Source organism: Ylistrum balloti, unplaced genomic scaffold, assembly GCF_031769215.1.
Source record: "Ylistrum balloti isolate Yb309-2 unplaced genomic scaffold, AGI_CSIRO_Ybal_v1 Utg370772, whole genome shotgun sequence".
Lineage (NCBI taxonomy): Eukaryota > Metazoa > Mollusca > Bivalvia > Pectinida > Pectinidae > Ylistrum > Ylistrum balloti.
In genome coordinates, this window is record NW_026782452.1 from 311,177 (window position 1) to 330,255 (window position 19,079).

The following is a 19,079-nucleotide window of genomic DNA, read 5'->3' on the forward strand; positions in this document are numbered from 1 at the left end:
TATTTTAGGTCTGTCCAAAAATGTGTCAGGAAGTGCTTTCACCTTGCCAACATCTACCATGGAGCCTGGAATTGTGTCAGAACCTATAACTACAGGTGAGGAAGGCAGCACTCTGGCACAAACCTCCATACCTGGCTTTCTGCTGGCGTTGACTGACAACTCGACAGACAACGATAATTCATCATTCAGCTCCTTGCTGATGCACGTCCTTGGTAACCAACTCATGGGAGTTTTCAATAACTTGACCAGTCCTGAGGAAGCCAACAGCTCTGGTTAGTTGTACTACTGCTAGAAATTAGACTTAAACAGTCACAAAATGAATATTATTTTTGAAAAATATTGTCCATGGCAAAATGATGATCTGTTTGATGTTGTCGTTGGTACACAGAAGTTGGGCTACATCTGTGATAATATCTAGTCTAAATGTCATGTTTCAGTTGATGACTTGACAGGTTTTATACAAGACTTGTCATATGTCCTCCAGAACACCAAGCCTAAAGACAACACCACTACCGGTTCAGCTGTAGCAACCAAACGGGCCTCAGTCATCCCCATGACAATCACCCCTACAACAGCCATTTCCTCAACAGTATCCTTTTCAGGAACCACTGATGCCAACTTCTCGACCAATATGTATGATCTACACAGTCTCACGGATGTAAGGATAAAAACTTAAACCCTCTGTGATGACCAAGTTACAAAGCTTATTGGTTTAATTTAGGGTCATTTAAAACACACAGAAATGTGTTTTGTGTTTTAGTATGAATCCTGACAAGCTGATCAGACAAAAGTTGGAATCATCTATCTAAAAATACTACTGAGCAATAAATACTTATGTGTCTTCACATTTTGTCTCATCTGATCGTCGCATCTTGCTTTCATTTGCATTTTTGGTCAATGGGAAATAAAATATTTAAATTATACACTACCAGTGTCAGCAGTTGTGGTGTAAACAGAATTAAAAGGACTATCAGTGTAAATATAGAAGTATGGGGACGATCAGTGTAAATATAGAGGTATGGGGATGATCAGTGTAAATATTGTAAATATAGAGGTATGGGGATGATCAGTGTAAATATAGAGGTATGGGGACGATCAGTGTAAATATAGAGGTATGGGGATGATCAGTGTAAATATTGTAAATATAGAGGTATGGGGATGATCAGTGTAAATATAGAGGTATGGGGATGATCAGTGTAAATATAGAGGTATGGGGACGATCAGTGTAAATATAGAGATATGGGGACAATCAGTGTAAATATAGAGGTATGGGGACGATCAGTGTAAATATAGAGGTATGGGGACAATCAGTGTAAATATAGAGGTATGGGGACGATCAGTGTAATTATAGAGGTATGGGGACGATCAGTGTAAATATAGACGGGGATGATCAGTGTAAATATAGAGGTATGGGGACGATCAGTGTAAATATAGAGGTATGGGGACGATCAGTGTAAATATAGAGGTATGGGGACCATCAGTGTAAATATAGTGGTATGGGGACGGTCGGTGTAAATATAGAGGTATGGGGACGATCAGTGTAAATATAGAGGTATGGGGACGATCGGTGTAAATATAGAGGTATGGGGACGATCGGTGTAAATATAGAGGTATGGGGACGATCGGTGTAAATATAGAGGTATGGGGACGATCAGTGTAAATATAGAGGAATGGGGACGGTCGGTGTAAATATAGAGGTATGGGGACGATCAGTGTAAATATAGAGGTATGGGGACAATCGGTGTAAATATAGAGGTATGGGGATGATCAGTGTAAATATAGAGGTATGGGGACGATCGGTGTAAATATAGAGGTATGGGGACGATCAGTGTAAATATAGAGGTATGGGGACGGTCGGTGTAAATATAGAGGTATGGGGACAATCAGTGTAAATATAGAGGTATGGGGACCATCAGTGTAAATATAGAGGTATGGGGAAGGTCGGTGTAAATATAGAGGTATGGGGATGATCAGTGTAAATATAGAGGTATGGGGACGATCAGTGTAAATATAGAGGTATGGGGACGATCAGTGTAAATATAGAGGTATGGGGACGATCAGTGTAAATATAGAGGTATGGGGACGATCAGTGTAAATATAGAGGTATGGGGACAATCAGTGTAAATATAGAGGTATGGGGACCATCAGTGTAAATATAGAGGTATGGGGATGATCGGTGTAAATATAGAGGTATGGGGACCATCAGTGTAAATATAGAGGTATGGGGATGATCGGTGTAAATATAGAGGTATGGGGACGATCAGTGTAAATATAGACAGGGATGATCGGTGTAAATATAGAGGTATGGGGACGATCAGTGTAAATATAGAGGTATGGGGACGATCAGTGTAAATATAGAGGTATGGGGACGATCAGTGTAAATATAGAGGTATGGGGACGATCGGTGTAAATATAGAGGTATGGGGACGATCGGTGTAAATATAGAGGTATGGGGACCATCAGTGTAAATATAGAGGTATGGGGATGATCAGTGTAAATATAGAGGTATGGGGATCACTGAGGAATATGGAGACTTCTGTAGAACAGATCATGGAGACTACTGTAGATGTTGTGATGGAACCTTTCTCACAACAAACATTCAAGACATCAACAATCTTGGTTTGTTTGATTTCAGGTTATATCTATCCTTCACACAACAAAAGTTTCGGACATGAGCCTGAGTCACTTAAATATCATTACATCTCGTATCGAGACAATTTTGCACACTCAGCCGTTTGATGTACTCAACATGTCTCATGTGCTGACCTATCTCAATTCCGCGACCCAAACCAATGCTGATACAGTGCAGGTTCGTCTGTATTCTTATATCTTTAACCTTACAATAAAGAAATTGTTACAGGTATGTTTATGTAATGAACATTTATATATGTCCATACAAAATAACTGCAGTATAAACAACATATTGAAACATTCATATTTTAGCACATTAAATACTTCCAGTGCAATGAGCACTAAACTAAAATTACAACTGAAATAAATATGTGTTGATAGTAAGTTACAATAAACAATTTTCTGTTGTGTTCTGTAGAAAAGTTCTCTCATGCATAATACAACATTACATGACTGTCCTGTACATGTGATTTATTGATTTTATGGTACACTCTCTGAAAGAATGATACTAAAGTGTCACCAGCTATGTTTCTGATTTTTTTATTTGACATACTTTCCAACTTTTCAAATTCTCATTGGGGAGAAAACAGAATTTTGTGATGCTTTGGTGTAAATGTATGGTAAACAGATTGCTTATTTAGGTGTGTACTGTTAGGTAAAAATTGTCAAAAACCTGGTGATTTAAAGCCTTCTGTTGTTAGATTGTTAGCTTGAATGATTTTTGTAGATGTTGACCTCCATTGTGTCAAAGATGATAGCGAACGATCCCACAGAAGAGGATGAGGACATATTTGGGGTATGGAATTAGTGGTGTTGGTATTGGATGGAAACCAGTTTTCATGTCATGAAATATTTCCATAATCAAGTATTTCTGTAATCTAGTATTTCTGTAATCTAGTATTTCTGTAATCTAGTATTTCTATAATCAAGTATTTCTGTAATCTAGTATTTCTATAATCAAGTATTTCTATAATCAAGTATTTCTATAATATTTCTATAATCAAGTATTTCTATAATATTTCTATAATATTTCTATAATCAAGTATTTCTATAATATTTCTATAATCAAGTATTTCTATAATATTTCTATAATCAAGTATTTCTATAATATTTCTATAATCAAGTATTTCTATAACATTTCTATAATCAAGTATTTCTATAATATTTCTATAATCAAGTATTTCTATAATGTATTTCTATAATATTTCTATAATCAAGTATTTCTATAATCAAGTATTTCTATAATATTTCTTTAATCAAGTATTTCTATAATATTTCTATAATCAAGTATTTCTATAATATTTCTATAATCAAGTATTTCTATAATCAAGTATTTCTATAATCAAGTATTTCTATAATATTTCTATAATCAAGTATTTCTATAATATTTCTATAATCAAGTATTTCTATAATATTTCTATAATCAAGTATTTCTATAATCAAGTATTTCTATAATATTTCTATAATCAGGTATTTCTGTAATCAAGTATTTCTATAATATTTCTGTAATCTAGTATTTCTATAATCAAGTATTTCTATAATCTAGTATTTCTATAATCAAGTATTTCTATAATCAAGTATTTCTATAATATTTCTATAATCAGGTATTTCTGTAATCAAGTATTTCTATAATATTTCTGTAATCTAGTATTTCTATAATCAAGTATTTCTATAATCTAGTATTTCTATAATCAAGTATTTCTATAATATTTCTATAATCAAGTATTTCTATAATATTTCTATAATCAAGTATTTCTATAATCAAGTATTTCTATAATATTTCTATAATCAAGTATTTATATAATCAAGTATTTCTATAATATTTCTATAATCAAGTATCTATAATCAAGTATTTCTATAATATTTCTATAATCAAGTATTTCTATAATATTTCTATAATCAAGTATTTCTATAATATTTCTATAATATTTCTATAATCAAATATTTCTATAATCAAGTATTTCTATAATATTTCTCTAATCAAGTATTTCTATAATATTTCTATAATCAAGTATTTCTATAATCAAGTATTTCTATAATATTTCTATAATCAAGTATTTCTATAATAATTCTATAATCAAGTATTTCTATAATATTTCTGTAATCAAGTATTTATATAATCAAGTATTTCTATAATATTTCTATAATCAAGTATTTCTATAATATTTCTATAATCAAGTATTTCTATAATATTTCTATAATCAAGTATTTCTATCAAGTATTTCTATAATATTTCTATAATCAAGTATTTCTATAATATTTCTATAATCAAGTATTTCTATAATATTTCTATAATCAAGTATTTCTATAATCAAGTATTTCTATAATATTTCTATAATCAAGTATTTCTATAATATTTCTATAATCAAGTATTTCTATAATATTTCTATAATCAAGTATTTCTATAATATTTCTATAATCAAGTATTTCTATAATATTTCTATAATCAAGTATTTCTATAATATTTCTATAATCAAGTATTTCTATAATCAAGTATTTCTATAATATTTCTATAATCAAGTATTTCTATAATCAAGTATTTCTATAATATTTCTATAATCAAGTATTTCTATAATCAAGTATTTCTATAATATTTCTATAATCAAGTATTTCTATAATCAAGTATTTCTATAATATTTCTATAATCAAGTATTTCTATAATATTTCTATAATCAAGTATTTCTATAATCAAGTATTTCTATAATATTTCTATAATCAAGTATTTCTATAATCAAGTATTTCTATAATATTTCTATAATCAAGTATTTCTATAATCAAGTATTTCTATAATATTTCTATAATCAAGTATTTCTATAATCAAGTATTTCTATAATCAAGTATTTCTATAATATTTCTATAATCAAGTATTTCTATAATCAAGTATTTCTATAATATTTCTATAATCAAGTATTTCTATAATCAAGTATTTCTATAATATTTCTATAATCAAGTATTTCTATAAATATTTCTATAATCAAGTATTTCTATAATCAAGTATTTCTATAATCAAGTATTTCTATAATCAAGTATTTCTATAATATTTCTATAATCAAGTATTTCTATAATCAAGTATTTCTATAATATTTCTATAATCAAGTATTTATATAATCAAGTATTTCTATAATAATTTCTATAATCAAGTATTTCTATAATATTTCTATAATCAAGTATTTCTATAATATTTCTATAATCAAGTATTTCTATAATATTAGTATTTCTATAATCAAGTATTTCTATCTATAATCAAGTATTTCTATAATATTTCTATAATCAAGTATTTCTATAATATTTCTATAATCAAGTATTTCTATAATCAAGTATTTCTATAATATTTCTATAATCAAGTATTTCTATAATAATTCTATAATCAAGTATTTCTATAATATTTCTGTAATCAAGTATTTATATAATCAAGTATTTCTATAATATTTCTATAATCAAGTATTTCTATAATATTTCTATAATCAAGTATTTCTATAATATTTCTATAATCAAGTATTTCTATCAAGTATTTCTATAATATTTCTATAATCAAGTATTTCTATAATATTTCTATAATCAAGTATTTCTATAATATTTCTATAATCAAGTATTTCTATAATCAAGTATTTCTATAATATTTCTATAATCAAGTATTTCTATAATATTTCTATAATCAAGTATTTCTATAATCAAGTATTTCTATAATATTTCTATAATCAAGTATTTCTATAATATTTCTATAATCAAGTATTTCTATAATATTTCTATAATCAAGTATTTCTATAATATTTCTATAATCAAGTATTTCTATAATCAAGTATTTCTATAATATTTCTATAATCAAGTATTTCTATAATCAAGTATTTCTATAATATTTCTATAATCAAGTATTTCTATAATATTTCTATAATCAAGTATTTCTATAATATTTCTATAATCAAGTATTTCTATAATATTTCTATAATCAAGTATTTCTATAAATTTTCATGAATTACAAGAAAGATAGTATACATTTATTGATTAAAGTCATGAATCAGTCCAACATTAGAAACTAGTACAGGTTGTTACAAATGGAGAAGGATGCTGTACTTAAGAAGAATCTACTTCATCATATGAACCCGCGTGTGAACACTGTTAGCTGTTTTAAGAAATGTATGTGTAGGGTATACTTTCTTAAATACCGTATAAAGCTCCTGGAATTTAAACTCCTCTATATGATTTGAAGAGCTTACGTGAAGTGTGGTATAAATTGACCTAAGTCTCCTATAAAGCTTGTGAGAGTTTGTTTTATTTCCGTGTGTTTACAGACAATGATGCCGGACTTGATGCTTACCATGGAGAGTGTTCTATCAGCATCACATCCATCAGATGTTGTCAGTTTCACAACACCTGAAATAGGTAACTCTACAGTTTTAAATTTGTAAAAGAGTTACCAGCTTTTTGTTGTTGAAATTGGAAATGAGGCATAGTCAATAAAAAATGATCACCAGAGTTTATAACATTATAAACCTTCATCCTTAAATACCTGATGGTTTAAAAATGTGGTATACTAGAATCATAATCACTGATGTACATAGACATATTTGCCTCCTGTTGTAGAGGTTTCGTCGGCAGTGATTCAGTCAAACGAAAGGATCGACGGTTATGTAGTGATGGAGACCATTGTTGGGCAAGTCACCATGCCAGTCATCCTGGTTGAAGATGGACAAAGTAAGAACAGGGTTTGGATGACCCAACAGAACCTGTTCGTAACAGCTGTAGTCAAGAGTAGAATTATTGTCTGGAAATCGGGGTTCAGTAGTTGCTTCTCTTTTTTCATTTTATGTACAACACCAAACCAGGCAGCATACTGCCTTGACATGTACAATACAACATAAGGCAGCATACTGCCTTAACATGTACAATACAAAGTAAGGTAGCATACTGCCTTAACATGTACAATACAAAGTAAGGTAGCATACTGCCTTAACATGTACAATACCAAGTAAGGTAGCATACTGCATTCACATGTACAATTCAAAGTAAGGTAGCATACTACCTTAACATGTATAATACAAAGTAAGGTAGCATACTGCCTTAACATGTGCAATACAACAAAAGGTAGCATACTGCCTTAACATGTACAATAAAAAGTAAGGTAGCATACCGCTTTAACATGTACAATACAACATAAGGTAACATACTGCCTTAACATGTACAATGCAAAGTAAGGTAGCATACTGCCTTATTATGTACAATAAAAAGTAAGGTAGCATACTGCCTTAACATGTCCAATACAAAGTAAGGTAGCATACTGCCTTAACATGTGCAATATAAAGTGAGGTAGCATACCGCTTTAACATGTACAATACAACATACGGTAGCATACTGCCTTAACATGTACAATAAAAAGTAAGGTAGCATACTGCCTTAGTGTGTAAAATTCAAAGTAAGGTAGCATACTGCCTTAACATGTACAATTCAAAGTAAGGTAGCATACTGCCTTAACATGTACATTAAAAAGTAAGGTAGCATACTGCTTTAACATGTACAATACAACATAAGGTAGCATACTGCCTTAACATGTACAAAACAAAGTAAGGTAGCATACTGCCTTAACATGTACAATACAAAGTAAGGAAGCATACTGCCTTAACATGTTTTGTGTTGTACATGTTTATACAGAATGCTTCCTGACTTTTCGTTGTGTGAACAACATGTAGGAATGCAGCATATTTAACCAAAGTATCTTTTCTGTGTTCACACAGTCCGGATGACCACCATTGTGTATCGGAACATCCAAAAACGTTGGACCATCCAACAGAGTTATAGCCACGCCCAGATTGGAAGTAATGTCATGTGTGTCTCGCTTCAGCGACTCCATAATACAACATCAGAAAAACTCAACATCAGCCAACCAAAGTTAATCACCATGGTACTGCCTACCAAAGTCAATGGAGTAAGTGTTGTACAGAACATTTAGTCATTATAATATCAGCATATATTATAACGTTACAGAGATTGTGTGAACAACATGTAGGAATGCAGCAATATTTAACCAAAGTATCTTTTCTGTGTTCACACAGTCCAGTGTGACCACCATTGTGTATCGGAACATCAAAAGGTATCTGACCATCCAACAGAGTTTAGCCAGCCATTTTTAGAGAGAAATTGGAGATGTCATGTGTTCTCGAATTTCAAAGGGTAAGCTTGTACTAGCGACTCCATAATACAACATCAGAAAAACTCAATATTAGCCAACCAAAGTTAATCACCATGGTACTGCCTACCAAAGTCAATGGAGTAAGTGTTGTACAGAACATTTAGTCATTATAATATCAGCATATATTATAACGTTACAGAGATCTGCTAGGATTTGAACCCATGACCTCTGGCTTACAGGAAAGATGATACAGGAAAGATCTACTATACAGGAAAGATGATTGAAACTATACAGAAAGATGATACAGGAAAGATGATATCTACTATACAGGAAAGATGATACAGGAAAGATGATATCTACTATACAGGAAAGATGATACAGGAAAGATGATATCTACTATACAGGAAAGATGATATTTACTATACAGGAAAGATGATATCTACTATACAGGAAAGATGATATTTACTACACAGGAAAGATGATTATCACTATTCTGGAATTTCAACAAAGGGTAAGCTTGTATTTTGGAATTTGTACAGAAAAGATGATATCTACTATACAGGAAAGATGATATCTACTATACAGGAAAGATGATATCTACTATACAGGAAAGATGATATCTACTATACAGGAAAGATGATATCTACTATACAGGAAAGATTGACAATACTTATGTTTCTTTATCATCCCACTGATTGAGTGAGTGTAAACTTTTTATCTTGTGCCCATGGAAATTTGAGAAGGATCATCGTTCCATCCAAACGTCTGTACCTCTGTCAAAGACACATTTTAAAAACGATTCAAGAGAACGGCTCAATATTTACATATTCAATTCTTCCTTATCATTAAAGTATTCACGTGTGGAAGTCATGTCAGAGTTAGCATAACCTCTATAATGGTCAGCAGAAATGAATTGTAAAGAAAATGTGAGAGAGAAAGTCATGTTCTCGCACCTCAGACAGGGATATCCCATGTAATACCCCATCCCATCTGGCTAGTACCCTTACATGTGTTTTCGTGGCTTTTTTTATGCATTGGTATATTCATCTGGGTGTAGGCGTAGGTGGCACCTACACCCGCGCATTAACATAGGTTAAGTTGTGATCTCAGGCTAAGATCCTGTAACATCCTAACCTCGCCTAATGCCTCAATTGGGATTATGTTATAGGCTCTTAGCCCTCAGCTGAGATACTCTGATCTCACTCAGTTACAGGTAACATATTTTATTAATCCGTCTTTATTTCCAAACATTTGATAATTAATTCTGAATTATCCAATATCTATACATGACAATGAAGTTTGAGATCTGTATGGAGAGAAACGTTTCTCTTGTTCTGTGTAGTTATTTCTCATGATTTTGAACTTTGACACTAACCAAGACATTTCAATGATAAGCCTAAGTCGTTCCTGAGAGATAATAAAGAATATAAAGTTAGCTCTACATATAATTCTACATATCTAACATAGGTAGAAAAACATGGCACAGATTTCTGTGATATTTCTGATGCAAATGATAGTGAAGTAAAGGAAAATATGTATTTTCAAATTTCTCTTGTTCCTCCTGTTATCTGTTGAGTAGAGAAAATGTGGAGGAGGAGGAAATGTAGACTTGTATAGAAACATAGAAGATGATTCCATGTGCCAAAATCATAGACATACAAAAACATATTCAAAATTTTAACTGATGCCTAGATTAAACATTTTGATGAGTTTAATTCATCAGTGATACAGGATACTCTTACATATGTACAGGTGTTTGGCAGGGTACATGTATTTATAAAGTCCCATGTTTCCTGTTTAAGCTGTTGATGGATTACTGAAATAATGTCGGGAATTATGGTCAAACAGTCCTACAGCCATGAAAATAATCACCACACACTACTTTTACTGAAGAATGACTGGCAAACAATTTTTTACAATATACTACATTTTTTTCACAGTGAAAAGGTAAGGGGTCACCTGCCCGACCACGTGGGTTTTTCCCAGGTACACCGGTTTCCTCCCACAATAAGACCCCTCGCGCGCTTACATCCGGGCCAACGAGAGTGATTAGTATAAGTTAACATAAGTTGTTTCGCAATTGTTGTAAAATAAATAAAGTTTACATATACCTTTTACTCCAGAATCTGGGACACAGCAGGTGGCCGTCTGCTGACAAAGAATATGAGTCATACAGAGTGTCAATTTGATCATCTCACCAACTTTGCTGTTCTTGTCCTCTACTACGACCAAACACCCAATGTGAGTCAATCTACCTTGCTCTCTACTTTGATGAACCGCTCATTGTGAGTCAATCTACCTTGCTCTCTACTATGATGAATCACTCACTGTGAGTCAATCTACCTGGCTCTCTACTATGATGAACCACTCACTGCGAGTCAATCTACCTTGCTCTCTACTATGATGAACCACTCATTGTGAGTCAAAATATGACTAGTCACTTGATGTGAGTTAATTTATCTAGTTCTTAATTATGACCAAACACCCGCTATGAGTCAATGAGTCAATTCACCTAGTTTTTTTTAGTAGCACCAATGACTCACTGTGAATCAAATTTCCTTTTTCCCCAACTATTTATATCTATGTTTACACCAAATGATGTGCTCCATGCTTGAACTCTTTTCATGTTTTGTATTGTGTATAATATAACCCATCGTATCTCTTTATTAATATTTAACTCAAGTATTTATTCTGAGGAAACACTTTATTCAATGTTGACCTATTTTCCTTGTTTCATGTAATTTCAGATGTCTAAGCATCAGAAACAGGCCATGTTTATTCTGACAGTGGTCAGCTGTAGTGTGTCCATCACCTGTTTAGGTGTGTGTATTATACTGTACTTATATCTACGGTATGTATAATACTAGTTATATATCCTTTATATCCAAAATGTGTGTTTTAGTGTGAGAGATATTGCAATGTGTTTATACAAGTTTTAAAAGTTTTGTGTCTGTTTTGTAGCCTTCTTTCTGATGAGAAGATCCTTATACATACCAACTTGTGTGTCGCTTTGATGTTGGCGCAGCTTGTTCTTGTGACATCAGACGGGGCGGAGAAAGTCTCGGTACGTCATAGATCACCGATATATACTGACGTTGTCACATCATGTTCTTGTTCCAGATGGGGTGGAGAGTTAAGGTATTTCGTACATCACTGATTTATGCATTGGCCAAGTTTGTCCTTGTGACATCAGATGGATAGGTCATATATCACGGATTTACAGCTGAATGACAGTGGTCAGTACAATTATATGACCTACCTACTAAATATTATTTTGCCAAATTTTGTCATTTTGTTGTTTTTTTGGGGTTAGGTGGCAAAAAGTTATGAAAAGGAAAAATATTTTTTCTTATTCATTTTTTTGCATTTCTTACATTTTTTTTTCTTTTGTATTTTTTTTGAAAGATCGCTATACTGGTTTGATTATGTCAAGATAGGTTGGATGACGATAATTCCTATCATTGTTTGTAACTGTGAGTAATTTTGTCTGTGTTATCTTGACACCAATGTTCTGGTTTGTTCTGGCAGGCTGCGTGTAAGTTAGTGGCGGTGTTACTTCACTTCCTGTTCATGGCTTCTTTTTCCTGGATGATGTTGGAAGGTCTGTCTGTGTATTTAGCCTGTACACGAGGATTGTACAACTACGGTGACATGCGCTTGAAGTTCTTCCTAGTTGGCTGGGGACTTCCAGCAGTCATTGTTGTTGTATCAGTTGGTGTGCAATTTCCGAACTATGGGGAGACAACTGATGACAGGTAGGCTGCATGGATTTATACACCACAACAAATTTGGCAGAGTCTCAATCTGTCTGAGGATATTGTACTGTTTAGCTGACCGGACACTTTCATCCAGAATAGTTTCATTACATTTATCCTTGCCTATTATCAATACGAAAATGTATCTGAAGAATGACTACAATATTGTCTACTTTCTCCAAACTTACTATATCTATAAATCTGTTGAATGCTGCATTCTACAACAAATAAAGCCAGAAAAGGGCATCCCTATATCTTCTGAAGTGTTTAAAGGTAGAAGAGTTCTATTTCAAACTTCTTTATCGGGTGTATATGTTTATCATCTGCTGTTGCAGCTGCTGGCTGTCTGTGAAGGATGGTTTGATATGGGCGTTCCTGGGGCCAATGCTGGTCATAATTGTGGTAAGATAAAACTAGTAATTAATAAGAAATTGAAGTGTTATTTATGAAAAATATTTTGAAATATAAAATTTTTATCCTATGGACCTTAAACTTTTCAGTAAGTAGTGTGAACTGGCCCTTGATTGGCATTGTTTGTATAAATAGAGGGGTGGAGAGACTTGTACTTGTTAAATACAGTCCCTCTCACACATCTGACCGACCATAATCCTTTGACTCCGTTGGTAAGATTAAGGTTCATTTTTTTTGTCTGGACACACAGCTGAAAAATGTTTTTACCTGTTTTTTTCACATTTGCCTATCCACCTGCAACAAAGTAGAACAGGAGTTGATGACGGAAGTTTCACTGCTTATCAGATATAATACTAATATATATGTTACTGTTGCCATGCTTTTCAGTTCAATTTGTTCATACTGTGTTTGGTGATCAAAGTGTTCCTGACCTTAAGGGCTAATTCAAGAAAGACTCAAGCAGAAAAATTGCGGTATGTAGGCATGAAAATTGGTTGAACCTTGATGATGTTGCTGTTACACTCTGTGGTGATATTTATCTGAAAATTGTCAATGATGACACCTTTCCACCTACACAGGCCACTCATGGATAATTCTTTTTTGAAAGAAATCCTGTCAAAGTTAATTGCGTAATAAGACAGAATTTTTAGTTGAGGGACCAAGTGAATTTCTAAGTTCTGTTGACAGGCCCAGTGTAAGGGTGACTTTGCTGCACCTCTTTATAGCTACCGGGGTACAGAGATTTTGCCCCTGTCTTCAGGGTTTGATGAACGGAGTAATTTTCAATATCTTTTTCACAGGGCCAGTGTTAGAGCTATGGTTACATTGCTGCCCCTCCTCGGAGTTACGTGGGTTCTCAGCATTCTGGTCCCCCTCCACTATGTATTTCATTACCTATTTACCATCGGTAACTCCATGCAGGTAATTGTGTACCACCACATCTAACTCCATGATTGCCAGTTACAATTCTAGTTTACAATTGATATTGGAACAAACATAGAATGAAATACTGTGATGACTCTGTGTTTGTAAATGGATGACATTTAGTACAGGGAAAGTGATAGCAAAGAGACACTTTTATAGAAATTACTGTTGTTTTATAGTAATTATTAGTTTAATAGTAATTACTACTGTTTTATAGTAATTACTACAGTTTTATAGTAATTACTACAGTTGTATAGAAATTACTAGTTTAATAGTAATTACTGTTTTATAGTAATTATTACTGATTTGTAGTAATTACTGTTGTTTTATAGTAATTATTACTGTTTTATAGTAATTACTATTGTTTTATATTAATTATTACTACACTGATTTATAGTAATAGTAATTACTGTTGTTTTATAGAAATTACTGTTGTATAGTAATTACTATTGTTTTATAGTAATTACTATTGTTTTGTTTTATAGTAATTACTATTGTTTTATAGAAATTATTATTTTTTTTTATAGAAATTACTACTGTATTGTAATAATTACTAGTATTTTATGCTTTTCATAACTATTTTGTTCACTCCGTTATGTGTCAAATTACTATTTAATGTATACACGTAGAGTAAGAAATATCAGTAATCATTATTATTTTTTAAAATGTTCACAAAACTATTTCTCATGTTCAAAATGACTAAATTGCATTCTGAAATGTTGGCAGGTCTATATATACAGGTACATCAGTAAACATTTATATAAAATGTTTTCTCTCCACAGGGGATAATGATCTTCCTGCTACATGGGATAGGAAATGAGGAGGTTGGTATGACTTCCTCTGAAGGTCACAAATCTGTCCTATATTCACAATCTCTTCCTGATCATCTGTCCATCTAACTGACCGTCTGTATAACAGTCTAGCCATCCGTCCATCTGACTGACCGTCTGTATAACAGTCTAGCCATCCATCTAACTGACCATCTGTATAACAGTCTAGCCATCCGTCCATCTAACTGACCGTCTGTATAACAGTCTAGCCATCCGTCCATCTGACTGACCGTCTGTATAACAGTCTAGCCATCCATCTAACTGACCATCTGTATAACAGTCTAGCCATCCGTCCATCTGACTGACCCTCTGTATAACAGTCTAGCCATCCGTCCATCTAACTGACCATCTGTATAACAGTCTAGCCATCCGTCCATCTAACTGACCATCTGTATAACAGTCTAGCCATCCGTCCATCTGACTGACCGTCTGTATAACAGTCTAGCCATCCGTCCATCTAACTGACCGTCTGTATAACAGTCTAGCCATCCGTCCATCTGACTGACCCTCTGTATAACAGTCTAGCCATCCATCTAACTGACCGTCTGTATAACAGTCTAGCCATCCGTCCATCTGACTGACCGTCTGTATAACAGTCTAGCCATCCATCTAACTGACCATCTGTATAACAGTCTAGCCATCCGTCCATCTGACTGACCCTCTGTATAACAGTCTAGCCATCCGTCCATCTGACTGACCGTCTGTATAACAGTCTAGCCATCCGTCCATCTAACTGACCATCTGTATAACAGTCTAGCCATCCGTCCATCTGACTGACCGTCTGTATAACAGTCTAGCCATCCGTCCATCTAACTGACCATCTGTATAACAGTCTAGCCATCCGTCCATCTAACTGACCGTCTGTATAACAGTCTAGCCATCCGTCCATCTGACTGACCGTCTGTATAACAGTCTAGCCATCCGTCCATCTAACTGACCGTTTGTATAACAGTCTAGCCATCCATCTAACTGACCGTCTGTATAACAGTCTAGCCATCCGTCCATCTAACTGACCGTCTGTATAACAGTCTAGCCATCCATCTGACTGACCGTCTGTATAACAGTCTAGCCATCCGTCCATCTAACTGACCGTCTGTATAACAGTCTAGCCATCCATCTAACTGACCGTCTGTATAACAGTCTAGCCATCCGAGTAAATTACTGTGTATGAGTCTTATTTTTCACAATCATTATCGATAGAACAAGAAGGGTGTCGTTATAAATTTTACATATCTCATGAAACCCACTTGTGTATTCGGAGAAGTTTTGGGTAACCTGTTTCAAATTGTCAGTTAGGCTGCCATCTTGGTTTTTGACAATGAAGATATTGCTATTTTTCAGCCAGTACCAGGTCTATATAAAATGGTTGTTTGTAATTCATATATCTCCCTGAATCTCAAGTCATATTGTATACCGCAAGATTTTCATCCCCATTTAACGTTCACCCTTTTCGTTCATAAACAGAAAGGGCTAAACATTTTATAAAATCCTCAGAGGGCGAAATGAACATGAAGTGAATTCGTGTACAATAGTAAAAGGATGAAAATTACCTGGGTTGAAAATATCCCAGTATTCAGTTACACGAATCAACAGCTGGTCAGATTAAAGTCTAATGAGGTGAAAATTTTGTTTGAATCTCTCCAGGATTTATGGATAGTGACCCAGTTTGACAGAGCCATTGCAGAGTGTAGGTTTATAAAAATAAAACTTATCATAATATCAGATATTATTATAAATCCCTCCCCCTTGTTACAAATATCATATTTCTGTCATGTACCTCTATAAATGAAATTAAATAATACTATTTATTATGATACATTTCAAAATAGAATATAAGTTATCATGATGTTTCTGTCTGCTTGGATTTCATTTTCCTAAACCCAGGCAGTTGTCTGTATTTGATACCAGTGTTGTTTCTATTGATGATTAAATATACGTCAATAAAAATATTGATATCGCTAATAATTCATGTTGATTTTAAAGCTTACAAAACGCAGTGATCTATCGATACAAAAAATATAAACTTGTTTTCATTTCTGTTGATAATAAAGTAGACTTGGTCGTCTTCTGGTTCTCACACGCAGTTGACTTCCTGGTGTAACTTTTATTACGATACTTTTAGTTCACCAGAGTGAGGCTGTTCACGATGTCCTTGGTGCAGCTGTTCAATCACAATCCTTGTAATCACCTTTAAATGTGTTAGAAGGATATTTCTCAAACTTGGTGTGTATCTTCTCCTTGGTCCCTGGTTTAACCCATTCAATTTTTTGTTTGCTCGAGAAAAGAATGGCTAAAAGGAGGCCATCTTGGATTTTGACAGTTGAAGTTTGTCATCAATAATTCGCAGGAAAGTTCTTGTTACATTTTTTTTTAGATTTCATATGTAGAATTCTCTTGTTATCAAATGATTCAGAGGAAATGGGGAAAGTTGGGGAAAGTAGGAAAGATTAGACTGGTATAGAACCAAAAAAGATCTTTGAATGGGCACGAAGATCCCACATGGACCTCTTGTTATTTTGAAAATAGAACATCATGAGTCAGTTCCAGAGTACATGAAGGTTTTGAAGTCCTACAAGGACCACTGTCTGTTACAAGAGTTTGTAGGATCATTGTTAGGATTAAAAACATACAGTGTTCCAATCTTGACAGGTGAGGAAAGGGTTGAGTGAGAGACGTAAACGACATTCTATGACAAGTACGGAGTCAATCACAACCATCAACTCCAGTCAACCTAAAATTGTGGTGAGTAATATCAGAAGTTGTATATTGGTTTGAAAATAAAATTCTTAACACTGCTTTTAGCTCACAGGAGCATGCTGTATTTTCAATTGTCAGGTTTATGTCTAAATATTGTGGAGTAACACCAGAGTATTTTAATGCATTGTGTTATTAAATTAACAATAGAGGATTTTAGAGGGTTTTTGAATACTATCTCATTATTTGTAGATGATTGTGAATTTCAATTTTGAGATAATTTTGAAACACATCATTTTCAGAGATTCAAACAGTTACTTGTGCCAGTGGAGACAGTGGAAAAAGGTAACAATTTTGGGGAGTGTAATAGAGGATTACTGTAAATTATTTCATTTTTGTGGGGATTTAATGTAACCGTTTACTGTGAAATAACATTTTTAATGGGTTTTATTTTTACCGATTACTTAAAAATATTTAATTTTTGTCAGGTTCATTTTTGTTACTGATTTCGTGGGTATTGTTAATCCACAAGTTAATTCGTACACAAAATGATAAACAGTTAAATTTCACATTTTAGTCTGTATACTAGTAACTTTTTTGAGTACATGGAACAATATTTTTTTTTGTCTGAAAAACCTTGGAATTCAGACCCAAGGAAATATTTCATTGTATAGTAAACATCCTGATTCATCAGTAGATCCTTGTCTCCATATATAAAATAGGAATAGTATACATCCTGATTCATCACTAGATCCTTGTCTCCATATATAAAATAGGAATAGTATACGTCCTGATTCATCACTAGATCCTTGTCTCCATATATAAAATAGGAATAGTATACATCCTGATTCATCACTAGATCCTTATCTCCATATATAAAACAGGAAAAGTATACGTCCTGATTCATCACTAGATCCTTATCTCCATATATAAAATAGGAATAGTATACGTCCTGATTCATCACTAGATCCTTGTCTCCATATATAAAATAGGAAAAGTATACGTCCTGATTCATCACTAGATCCTTGTCTCCATATATAAAATAGGAATAGTATACGTCCTGATTCATCACTAGATCCTTATCTCCATATATAAAATAGGAATAGTATACGTCCTGATTCATCACTAGATCCTTATCTCCATATATAAAACAGGAAAAGTATACGTCCTGATTCATCACTAGATCCTTGTCTCCATATATAAAACAGGAATAGTATACGTCCTGATTCATCACTAGATCCTTATCTCCATATATAAAATAGGAATAGTATACGTCCTGATTCATCACTAGATCCTTGTCTCCATATATAAAATAGGAATAGTATACGTCCTGATTCATCACTAGATCCTTGTCTCCATATATAAAATAGGAATAGTATACGTCCTGATTCATCACTAGATCCTTATCTCCATATATAAAACAGGAAAAGTATACGTCCTGATTCATCACTAGATCCTTATCTCCATATATAAAATAGGAATAGTATACATCCTGATTCATCACTAGATCCTTGTCTCCATATATAAAATAGGAAAAGTATACGTCCTGATTCATCACTAGATCCTTGTCTCCATATATAAAATAGGAATAGTATACGTCCTGATTCATCACTAGATCCTTATCTCCATATATAAAATAGGAATAGTATACGTCCTGATTCATCACTAGATCCTTGTCTCCATATATAAAATAGGAATAGTATACGTCCT

General features: G+C 33.1%; 1 protein-coding gene across 1 annotated transcript; it reads left to right on the forward strand.

The window, feature by feature from the left end:
• The first annotated feature begins 58 nt into the window (after positions 1-58).
• On the forward strand, positions 59-17,752 carry LOC132558228 (latrophilin-like protein LAT-2). The gene is given in 17 exon segments (XM_060222769.1): positions 59-272; positions 438-658; positions 2,636-2,809; positions 3,359-3,427; positions 6,921-7,011; positions 7,213-7,323; positions 8,361-8,560; positions 9,229-9,266; positions 10,879-10,996; positions 11,503-11,606; positions 11,717-11,819; positions 12,284-12,510; positions 12,846-12,912; positions 13,309-13,394; positions 13,722-13,842; positions 17,325-17,417; positions 17,672-17,752. Coding segments are annotated over 17 exon segments (2,118 nt in total).
• Positions 17,753-19,079: the final 1,327 nt, after the last annotated feature.